At 47.4% G+C, this 12,137-nt stretch overlaps 1 protein-coding gene across 4 annotated transcripts in view; it reads right to left on the reverse strand.

Annotated features, from left to right (window-relative positions):
* Window positions 1–1,121: 1,121 nt before the first annotated feature.
* Window positions 1,122–12,137, reverse strand: part of LOC139541164 (tyrosine-protein kinase ABL2-like) — a 42,533-nt gene continuing 31,517 nt past the window's right edge. For 3 of the 4 annotated variants that reach the window (XM_071345486.1, XM_071345487.1, XM_071345489.1), the window contains 6 exons: window positions 8,019–8,103; window positions 7,553–7,915; window positions 7,303–7,455; window positions 7,069–7,158; window positions 6,416–6,607; window positions 1,122–5,120 (listed from right to left, as the gene is read on the reverse strand). In XM_071345486.1, the coding sequence (XP_071201587.1) occupies window positions 3,346–5,120; window positions 6,416–6,607; window positions 7,069–7,158; window positions 7,303–7,455; window positions 7,553–7,915; window positions 8,019–8,103 (2,658 nt within the window). In that variant the 3' untranslated portion in view covers window positions 1,122–3,345. Of the gene's footprint in view, window positions 5,121–6,415; window positions 6,608–6,794; window positions 6,889–7,068; window positions 7,159–7,302; window positions 7,456–7,552; window positions 7,916–8,018; window positions 8,104–12,137 lie in introns of those variants that run through there. The other variant, XM_071345488.1, reaches the window with a different exon arrangement.

The raw sequence follows: 12,137 nt of genomic DNA on the forward strand, positions 1-12,137 counted from the left end.
AGGCTACCTCTGGCGAGCACATGGAGGGCTGTGCGGCCCCCCAAAGAAATGCCACCCCACACCATGACTGACCCACCGCCAAACCGGTCATGCTGGAGGATGTTGCAGGCAGCAGAACGTTCTCCACGGCGTCTCCAGACTCTGTCACGTCTGTCACATGTGCTCATGTGCTCAGTGTGAACCTGCTTTCATCTGTGAAGAGCACAGGGCGCCAGTGGCGAATTTGCCAATCTTGGTGTTCTCTGGCAAATGCCAAACGTCCTGCACGGTGTTGGGCTGTAAGCACAACCCCCACCTGTCGGGCCCTCACGGAGTCTGTTTCTGACCGTTTGAGCAGACACATGCACATTTGTGGCCTGCTGGAGGTCATTTTGCAGGGCTCTGGCAGTGCTCCACCTGCTCCTCCTTGCACAAAGGCGGAGGTAGCGGTCCTGCTGCTGGGTTGTTGCCCTCCTACGGCCTCCTCCACATCTCCTGATGTACTGGCCTGTCTCCTGGTAGCGCCTCCATGCTCTGGACACTACGCTGACAGACACAGCAAACCTTCTTGCCACAGCTCGCATTGATGTGCCATCCTGGATGAGCTGCACTACCTGAGCCACTTGTGTGGGTTGTAGACTCCGTCTCATGCTACCACTAGAGTGAAAGCACCGCCAGCATTCAAAAGTGACCAAAACATCAGCCAGGAAGCATAGGAACTGAGAAGTGGTCTGTGGTCACCACCTGCAGAACCAATCCTTTATTGGGGGTGTCTTGCTAATTGCCTATAATTTCCACCTTTTGTCTATTCCATTTGCACAACAGCATGTGAAATTTATTGTCAATCAGTGTTGCTTCCTAAGTGGACAGTTTGATTTCACAGAAGTGTGATTGACTTGGAGTTACATTGTGTTGTTTAAGTGTTCCCTTTATTTTTTTGAGCAGTGTATTCCTCCCACCAATTGTATTCTATTTACAGTAAAGTAATTTCAATACTGACCTGAAGAGTAGTAAATGCATCGGTCATTATCAGTCTCTGATCCAACAGGTCAATGACATGTATGCTATTAATCAAAAGAATACTTGCTCTCTGGATAAATCTTTAAAATTTTGACAAATCAAAAATATATAAAGGACCTTAGAATTGTTCCAACATTTTATTTATATCAAGTTTAACACTGATGGGGAGAACTTCACAGTAATATACTATTAAATGTGAGTTTTAAATTAAAAAACAAAATGTTTACTCCCAGTAATAGAAATCCACGTTGTAGTGATATTTATACTTGGCCACAATATCATTGCAAAATCTGTCAACTGAAAACAAAAGCACAAGATATTTACAATTACACATCGCTGTATATCCGTTTCTTGACTGAGTAGTGCACTATACATAAAATATATTTCACAAAAGGCACCAAGAACCATAGGAGAAACATTGCTGTATCCAGTGTCAATTTTTTTTTAATTATAATAATAAGTGAACCTCCCAGTGAAAATAAACTATTTCATGCTATTAGTCAAGAGGACCTTTGAATGACCAGAGGCACACTGAAGCTCATCTGCTGGATTAGATAGGTAGTGTACCACAATGGAATGAAATGTGAAAATATATTGGGCACTACTAGAGTTTTACTAAGATGAAATGCAATATACCAATCAATGTCTACTACATCATAGGCTTTATCCAGTGTACACTTAGGGTTCCCACAAACAGAAGCTGTAATGGGTCTTGCACACTGAGGAGGGCTGCAGGGCCGAGGCGTCTGTGTGCTGTGTCTGATGCAGGGAAGAGTCAAGGGCTGGGAAAATGAAGTGCGGACCCATTACACCTTTTGTTTGCCTGAATTTGTGGGTTTTACACACCAGCCAAGCTTCTGGGAGAGCGCGATGATCCCCTTTTGATACACTTAGGGTTCCAAACTCTCAAATGGGGATTAGGGGCATTTTCAAACAGTTGAGGAGCACTCTGTTATGAGCAAGCTTTATTTGTTTTGATTGCTTGATTCATTAGCCAAATTATTATTGAGAAATGATTGCAGGCACGGGTGAGACTTGTTATTTGTGCATAATAGAACAAACAGGATGAAATTACATCCAGCAACCTGATATGGAAATGTTTGTGTAGAGATGACATCTACTAAGGGATATCAAAACAGAAAATGTGCTTTAAGATTCAGTTTTGTAAATTGACCATAAGCATTGACTGATGTTGGTATTGAAATGATGACCAGAGAACAATTAAACATGGCATCTTCTCAAAAAAGGAAGATAACAATACATAATACATTCATTTTGCAGATGTTCAGATGGGGTTGTGGAGGGAGGGGTGGGCCTCAGTCCTGTGATAAACTTCCTACTACGGTTTCTTTTCGAGTCAAACACGTATCCAAGCAAATGTGACCTCACTTTTTCCTGGATATGAAATTAAGCAAATATTTACATAACATTTTTAAAATAGGTCTGTGCTTTTAATAAAAAAAACAATAATTTAAAATTCAAGTTCATACATAAAGCCATTCCAAAGTTAAAACCAAATAATGTACAAATAAATCACTGATGTGCTAGAGACATACTGTAGTTTGTGATGAGATCAGTATTTTGTCAAGGAGTAGTTGTATTTGCAGATTTTCAATCATTTAAGAAAATATAGGCACTGAGGGAAAGGGCCACAGGGAATTCAGTACTGTCCAAGGACACTTAGAAACACCGTCCCAAACCACCTGCTCATGTGCTACCCTGCACTCTCTTCGCTCTTCTCATAGGCTCCAAACATATAGCTAGGTCATGTGCAAGGGAATTTGGACATCAAAATTGATTTTCTATTCAAAATGTGACATTGAATGGAAATTTTACTGAAATAATCAAACCAAATGGCAGAGAAAGTAGACCTGATTAAGTGGAACACTCATCGATGTCCCAGGTGACAATAGTTTTGAACAGTGACATCCTGTCACAGGGACTCTTTTCATTGTTGCCAGGAGAATGAATGAATTATCCTTCACTTTGTTTCTTGGCTGAGTTACTAAATGACAGATACTCAAACTGACTTTGTTCTTTATCAACTCGGACTGAAAATGTTGCTGATATACTCCACATCCAGTTAAAAGAAAGGCCTTAAAACCTGGTGGAAAAGTAGAAATTTGGGGCAAAACAATTACTTTTCTAGTTTGGTATCAACAATGTTTATGTTCAAAGAATAGAACAGTGTTTTCCACTGGCATTTTTGAGGAAGAGTCAACTGTAAACAATAAGAGAAACAATTTGTAGTGATTTGAGGTACTTCTGAGATTGTTCTCTGTCCCCAAAATGTTAATAGAACCAGCAAAGGGAATACAAAAGGAAATGTTTGAAAGGGTCCGGTGGCTACCTCTGAACCACATCACTAATTTCCTTGATGCAGGTGTGCAAGTTGTCCAGAGCAGGGCTAGCCCCTGGGCCACTGAATGCTCCTCCGCTTCCAGAGGAGGACGATGCCCGCAGCTCCTGCAAACTGAGCTCTAATTTGCCCACGGCCTCCCGGAAGGCGAACTTGTTCCGCATCTGTGGGATGCAGTCCACATAGCCTGAGCAGTAGTCTAGCAGCTGGTGGGCAGCATCTAGGACCTGGCTGCTGGAGGAGGGCTCAGGGCTGCTGTGGAGGGCACCTCTCAGGCACTCAGCACACTCCAGCAGAGCCTCCTTACTGATATTCTCCGGTTGAACCCTCTCTGAGTGCTGCCGAGTCCGACGCAGAAGCTTAGAGCCACCAGAGGGGACTGTGGATGAGCCAGTGCTGGTGGCACCGTTAGCCATCTTAGTAGGGGTAGTGTTGTTGGCAGAGGAAGAGGAGGCTGAAGGAGGTGGAGGCACTTGTGGTGGCGGCACTGACGGTCTCCCTGTTCCAACTTCCCTTACTCGTCCAGGCCTTTTCACTCCATCACCATTGACCTCCACAGCCACCCCGACCTGCTCCTCTCCGTCCCCGCTGTAGGAGTGTCCAAAGAGGCGCAGAGTGGGAGGGGGAGGTGGTGCACATTTAGGCTTGACCAGCCGTGGTCGGTCCCGGTCCGCCTGATGCTCTGATAGTAGTTTGAAGCGGTTCCCCTGAGAGTCCATCCCCACCAGGTGCACATCGGCCGAGCCATGCTTAAGTGTGGGCGAGATTAGCACTGGAACCTTGTGGTTGTGTGGAGCCGCTGACAGGCCTGATCCCATTGTTTTGGAGGGGGACGACCATCCCTGACGGTCCTGTCCTCCTGCCTCCTGAACCTCCCTACCCCGTAGGGTCCCCGAGGGACAATATGAATCTGCCTCACTCCCAACACCAGGAGCTCTCACCACCCCAGAGCTCCCCCCCACCACTCGGGGAAGCAGCTTGGCTTTAGGCCGGTCCCTGATCTGAGCCGTGCCCTCATCCATCTTACGGAGAAGGGTCTCAGAGGTGTGTGCTGCCCCGTTCTCAGGCTGCGAGGTGGTGGAGGCAGTGCGCTCTAGAGGAGGCTTACTGCGGTTCCTGGGTAAAGTCAGAGCCATCCTCTCCAGGTCAGGCAGCCCTGCAGACATGGAGGTGGTGGAATTGGACCTGGGGAAGGGCTTGGTTCCCCCACCCTCCTCCTCGGTCCCAGTGGACTTGCCAGTCCGTAGCCCTAAGGTCTTTTTGATGAGGCGGGGGGTGAAGAAGCCTGCCAGGCCTGCCCAGCTGCTGCTACTACTGCCCACCTGTGAGGGCGGGGCCCCAGAGGTGTGGTTGGCAGAGGCCTTTTGTCCAAAAGTGGCTCCACAGCAGCGGGACTGGATGTGGTTCCCCTCTCCGTGGGACGGTGAAAAGCCCAGGCCATCTACCTGGGGAAGGGGGGGAGGAGGGGCGCTAAAGCCAGTCGTGGGCTCATACTTCTTGTGAGGCTGGGTCTCCATCTCCCTGAACGAGCTGCTCCTCTTGGGCGGCATAGGCAGGCTCTGCTGCAGCTGGGAGGAGGTAGAGTTGGAGGAAGACTTCTTCTTCATGAAGGAACTGAAGAAGCCAGCCTTGCGGTCCCGTGTGAACGTGGTCTCCTGGGAGTCCTCCAAGAGGCTGCTGGGGGATTTGTCCCTCTGTTTCCGAGGCAGAGCAGGAGAGCTGCCTGACCGGCCATCCCCTGGCAGCAGAGTGGCTGCCAGACCTGCAGAGAACAGAGGACAGGGAGTTAAACAGGTACCAGACCTGCAGAGAACAGAGGACAGGGAGTTAAACAGGTACCAGACCTGCAGAGAACAGAGGACAGGGAGTTAAACAGGTACCAGACCTGCAGAGAACAGAGAACAGAGAGCTAAACAGGTACCAGACCTGCAGAGAACAGAGAGCTAAACAGGTACCAGACCTGCAGAGAACAGAGAGCTAAACAGGTACCAGACCTGCAGAGAACAGAGAGCTAAACAGGTACCAGACCTGCAGAGAACAGAGAGCTAAACAGGTACCAGACCTGCAGAGAACAGAGAGCTAAACAGGTACCAGACCTGCAGAGAACAGAGAGCTAAACAGGTACCAGACCTGCAGAGAACAGAGAGCTAAACAGGTACCAGACCTGCAGAGAACAGAGAGCTAAACAGGTACCAGACCTGCAGAGAACAGAGGACTGGGAGTCAAACAGGCACCAGGGCTAAGGTCTCTTATCAACACTCATTACACCATTTATTCAACATCAATCTGGAATAGCCCAAAACCAGTGAATCTCACAGGCTGGCTGCCAATTTGCTTTGACTACAGCCATATCCTCCCTCTCCAGAGCCATTCCTGTTTCAATAACTTTGTGGTGACACCTTGTACTAGGGATGCGAAGCGGCTCTATATGTGTAATAGATGAGCGCCAGAGTGAGCAAGGCACCAGCCGGAGTCAGGACGGTAGGAAGCCACCTCCCTTTAGTCACCACCACTCTGGCTTCATCGTCCCTGACTTATTTTGTTATGCTGTGTTTGCTATAGTGTGATCAATCATAGTGGAGAGGTATCATGGAAAGGATTAAATGGTGTGAGAAATGAGTGAGAGTATAAGGGTTGACAGAAACATAAATCGCCTTTGGTTTTTACACAAGAAAACATGAATGACAACATGGCAAAAACCCTACAAAATATGATCTGCTTTTAATTGAGGTATTGGTACATATGCAGTCATTCTGAGGATTAGAATTCAACATCCTCAATCGTCATGTTAATAAAAAAGATGACAGACATGAACGCAGACATGAACGCAGACATGAACACAGACGCATACAAACAGACCTATTTACCCAGCCTTGTCTAATCAGGTAAGGGAGGAAGATAGAGAGAGGATTGAGAATGCCTTTAATCCAAACCCTTTCTCTGTTGTGATTGTGTAATGACACCACCACCTGTGGTGACTATTGGGTGAGGTGTTCCTGTGACAGCAGCCCTTGTCCTCAGTCTACAGGCGTGGCGGCGGGCAAGGCAGGCAGGTACCTGAGGGGCTGTGGGTGCTGGCTGTGTGTGTCTCCTGCCTGCAATCCAGACCCCCCTCGATGTTCTCCTTGTTCTCCGTATGCTTCTTGAGCGTGCGCGACTTGGAGGGCAGCAGGGGCATGTCGTGGCTGAAGGAGTGTGGTGATGGGCCGTCGCCAGAGGAGGCAGTCTTACACAGCTCCTCTGCTACCTCTACAGAGAGAGAGGGAGCCACAGGAAAGGAATGCTTAATTAAGTGGACATTTACATTAGACCGTTAAACACACTGAATCCCTTGCTAGAAATAGTAGTACTGCATTAACTGGAATAACTGAATAAATCAATGCTGAGTTTATAATGGTTCTCTGAAAGCCCTTCGTCCTCCCTGTACTCCCCTCACCTCAGTTCAGCCTGCCCTTTCCTCATCCTCACTCAAATATCATCCTCTGTCTCTCCCTGAGGCACCAGGCATGCTGTACCACTCTGAAAATGCCCTACAGAGATGTTTACGCATCATTAATGGCCATTATCTCTCTAATGTCCACAAAAGCATCCGCTTTAGTGCCAAAACTGACAGGCTTGAATAGTCAGGTAGCAGAACGAAATGCCTACAAGAGAGGGAAGTGTATCTGACCGTGTTTAAGCCATGAGGGGACTGTGTGTCGTACAAGTACCTTCTGAGATGCTGGAATCGTGGAACATTGTCTCAAAAGCCTGGTGGGTCTCAGCAAACAAGGGTCGGTCCAACGGGCTCCATTGCCAGCCTGATATCACACCAAAACAAAGTTAATGTTATTTCTTACTCCATTGACAATTTAGGTTATAGAGCTTCTATGCAGGACATATGTGAATGAATGATAGTGCGAGGGACTGTGTGTGTATGTACTGAGTGTGGTGCCCATACTCACAGGCTCTCATCAGCTCGTGGACCTTGGGCGGACAGCCCTCTGGCTGCTCCATGCGGTAGCCCTTCTCCAGCAGGTCGTATACCTGAGACAGGTCGATCCCTGGGTACGGAGACATACCGTACGTCGCTATCTCCCACAGCAGCACACCGAAAGCTGAAGGACGAGAGACCATCATAGGATGAGAAACACGCTCACACTAATGTTTACTGATTTAGTACACGTGATGACTGAAAATCTGGTTCTGACTCACCCCACACGTCAGACTTGATAGAAAAGGTGTTGTAGGCCAGACTCTCGGGGGCGGTCCACTTGATGGGGAACTTGGCTCCGGCGTGGGCCGTGTACGTGTCCCCTGTCATCAGCCTGCTCAGCCCAAAGTCAGCCACCTTCACCACGCTGTTCTCCCCCACCAGACAGTTCCTGGCCGCCAGGTCCCGGTGGATGAAGTTCTTCTTCTCCAGGTACTCCATGGCGGAGGAGATCTGCGTGGCCATGTAGAGCAGCACCACAGCGTTCACCTCCTCCCGGTCACACTCCCTCAGGTAGTCTAACAGGTTGCCATGGGGCATGTACTCTGTCACGATGTAGAAGGGAGGCTCCAACGTACACACACCTGGACAGAGGCAAGCCAACAGAGGTCAGACGTAACTACACCTCGAGTCTAGAAACAGCCGGTAGAAATCCCATGTGCTGTTAGTAAGTGGAGCAGCACTGACCTAGCAGCTGCACCAGGTTGGGATGTTTCACCTCCTTCATGACTGCTGCCTCTTTCAGGAACTCCTCCACCTCCATAGTGTCCTCCTGGAATACAAACAATCAGAAAGGTCAATATTCACTGGATTTATTCAATATCTTAGTATCAGGATACCAAGGTGAGCAGAACAAGTTAAACTGTGAATAAACATATCTCCAACAGTAGTCGTTGCCCCCATTGAGTTTCATGTTGATGTAATATTAGACTTAAAACGAATCACCCAGCGATCATACACTGTTTACCAGGGGGCAGGGCTACCGACGTTAAGTCTAATCTGAAGATGGTGCTGGCTAAAGCTAAAACTGGCGAGTGTAGAGAGTATAGAGATATTGTTATCCACGTCGGCACCAACGATGTTAGGATGAAACAGTCAGAGGTCACCAAGCGCAACATAGCTTCAGCGTGTAAATCAGCTAGAAAGATGTCGGCATCGAGTAATTGTCTCTGGCCCCTCCCAGTTAGGGGGAGTGATGAGCTCTACAGCAGAGTCTCACAACTCAATCGCTGGTTGAAAACTGTTTTCTGCCCCTCCCAAAAGATAGAATTTGTAGATAATTGGCCCTCTTTCTGGGACTCACCCACAAACAGGACCAAGCCTGGCCTGTTGAGGAGTGACGGACTCCATCCTAGCTGGAGGGGTGCTCTCATCTTATCTACCAACATAGATAGGGCTCTAACTCCTCTAGCTTCACAATGAAATAGGGTGCAGGCCAGGCAGCAGGCTGTTAGCCAGCCTGCCAGCTTAGTGGAGTCTGCCACTAGCACAGTCAGTGTAGTCAGCTCAGCTATCCCCATTGAGACTGTGTCTGTGCCTCGACCTAGGTTGGGCAAAACTAAACATGGCGTTGTTCACCTTAGCAATCTCACTAGGATAAAGACCTCCTCCATTCCTGCCATTATTGAAAGAGATCGTGATACCTCACATCTCAAAATAGGGCTACTTAATGTTAGATCCCTCGCTTCAAAGGCAGTTATAGTCAATGAACTAATCACTGATCATAATCTTGATGTGATTGGCCTGACTGAAACATGGCTTAAGCCTGATGAATTTACTGTGTTAAATGAGGCCTCACCTCCTGGTTACACTAGTGACCATATCCGCCGTGCATCCCGCAAAGGCGGAGGTGTTGCTAACATTTACGATAGCAAATTTCAAATTACAAAAAAAAAAAATGACGTTTTTGTCTTTTGAGCTTCTAGTCATGAAATCTATGCAGCCTACTCAATCACTTTTTATAGCTACTGTTTACAGGCCTCCTGGGCCATATACAGCGTTCCTCATGGAGTTCCCCGAATTCCTATCGGACCTTGTAGTCATAGCAGATAATATTCTAATTTTTGGTGATTTTAATATTCACATGGAAAAGTCCACAGACCCATTCCAAAAGGCTTTTGGATCCATCATCGACTCAGTGGGTTTTGTCCAACATGTCTATGGACCTACTCACTGCCACAGTCATATTCTGGACCTAGTTTTGTCCCATGGAATAAATGTTGTAGATCTTAATGTTTTTCCTCATAATCCTGGACTATCGGACCACCATTTTACTACGTTTGCAATCGCAACAAATAATCTGCTCAGTCCCCAACCAAGGAGCATCAAAAGTCGTGCTATAAATTCTCAGACAACACAAAGATTCCTTGATGCCCTTCCAGACTGCCTACCCAAGGACGTCAGAGGACAAAAATCAGTTAACCACCTAACTGAGGAACTCAATTTAATCTTGCGCAATACCCTAGATGCAGTTGCACCCCTAAAAACTAAAAAAACATTTGTCATAAGAAACTAGCTCCCTGGTATACAGAAAATACCCGAGCTCTGAAGCAAGCTTCCAGAAAATTGGAACGGAAATGACGCCACACCAAACTGGAAGTCTTCCGACTAGCTTGGAAAGACAGTACCGTGCAGTATCGAAGAGCCCTCACTGCTGCTCGATCATCCTACTTTTCCAACTTAATTGAGGAAAATAAGAACAATCCAAAATTTATTTTTGATACTGTTGCAAAGCTAACTAAAAAGCAGCATTCCCCAAGTGAGGATGGCTTTCACTTCAGCAGTAATAAATTCATGAACTTCTTTGAGGAAAAGATCATGATCATTAGAAAGCAAATTACGGACTCCTCTTTAAATCTGCGTATTCCTCCAAAGCTTAGCTGTCCTGAGTCTGCACAACTCTGCCAGGACCTAGGATCAAGAGAGACACTTAAGTGTTTTAGTACTATATCTCTTGACACAATGATGAAAATAATCATGGCCTCTAAACCGTCAAGCTGCATACTGGATCCTATTCCAACTAAACTACTGAAAGAGCTGCTTCATGTGCTCGGCCCTCCTATGTTGAACATAATAAACGGCTCTCTATCCACCGGATGTGTACCAAACTCACTAAAAGTGGCAGTAATAAAGCCTCTCTTGAAAAAGCAAAACCTTGACCCAGAAAATATAAAAAGCTATCGGCCAATATCGAATCTTCCATTCCTCTCAAAAATTTTAGAAAAAGCTGTTGCGCAGCAACTCAATGCCTCCCTGAAGACAAACAATGTATACGAAATGCTTCAGTCTGGTTTTAGACCCCATCATAGCACTGAGACTGCACTTGTGAAGGTGGTAAATGACCTTTTAATGGCGTCAGACCGAGGCTCTGCATCTGTCCTCGTGCTACTAGACCTTAGTGCTGCCTTTGATACCATCGATCACCACATTCTTTTGGAGAGACTGGAAACCCAAATTGGTCTACTGTTTTACTGTTAACCTATAAAGCGTTACATGGGCTTGCTCCTACCTATCTTTCCGAGTTGGTCCTGCCGTACATACCTACAAGTACGCTACGGTCACAAGACGCAGGCCTCCTAATTGTCCCTAGAATTTCTAAGCAAACAGCTGGAGGCAGGGCTTTCTCCTATAGATCTCCATTTTTATGGAATGGTCTGCCTACCCATGTGAGAGACGCAGACTCGGTCTCAACCTTTAAGTCTTTACTGAAGACTTATCTCTTCAGTAGGTCATATGATTGAGTGTAGTCTGGCCCAGGAGTATGAAGGTGAACGGAAAGGCTCTGGAGCAACGAACCGCCCTTGCCGTCTCTGCCTGGCTTGTTCCCCTCTCTCCACTGGGATTCTCTGCCTCTAACCCTATTACAGGGGCTGAGTCACTGGCTTACTGGTGCTCTTTCATGCCGTCCCTAGGAGGGGTGCGTCACTTGAGTGGGTTGAGTTACTGACGTGATCTTCCTGTCTGGGTTGGCGCCCCCCCTTGGTTTGTGCTGTGGTGGAGATCTTTGTGGGCTATACTCGGCCTTGTCTCAGGATTGTAAGTTGGTGGTTGAAGATATCCCTCTAGTGGTGCGGGGGCTGTGCTTTGGCAAAGTGGGTGGGGTTATATCCTTCCTGTTTGGCCCTGTCCGGGGGTATCATCGGATGGGGCCACAGTGTCTCCTGACCCCTCCTGTCTCAGCCTCCAGTATTTATGCTGCAGTAGTTTATGTGTCGGGGGGCTAGGGTCAGTTGGTTATATCTGGAGTACTTCTCCTGTCTTATCCGGTGTCCTGTGTGAATTTAAGTATGCTCTCTCTAATTCTCTCCTTCTTTCTCTCTCTCTCATGCGTCAGGACTACCGGGCATGATGACTCCTTGCTTGCTCCAGTCCACCTGGCCTTGCTGCTGTTCCAGTTTCAACTGTTCTGCCTGCGGCTATGGAACCCTGACCTGTCCACCGGACGTGCTACCTGTCCCAGACCTGCTGTTTTCAACTCTCTAGAGACCGCAGGAGCGGTAGAGATACTCTTAATGATCGGCTATGAAAAGCCAACTGACATTTACTCCCGATTATTATTTGACCATGCTGGTCATTTATGAACATTTGAACATCTTGGCCATGTTCTGTTATAATCTCCACCCGGCACAGCCAGAAGAGGACTGGCCACCCCTCATAGCCTGGTTCCTCTCTAGGTTTCTTCCTAGGTTTTAGCCTTTATAGGGAGTTTTTCCTAGCCACCGTGCTTCTACACCTGCATTGCTTGCTGTTTGGGGTTTTAGGCTGGGTTTCTGTACAGCACTTCGAGATATTAGCTGATGTACGAAG

This window comes from Salvelinus alpinus, chromosome 16 (genome assembly GCF_045679555.1).
Source record: "Salvelinus alpinus chromosome 16, SLU_Salpinus.1, whole genome shotgun sequence".
Lineage (NCBI taxonomy): Eukaryota > Metazoa > Chordata > Actinopteri > Salmoniformes > Salmonidae > Salvelinus > Salvelinus alpinus.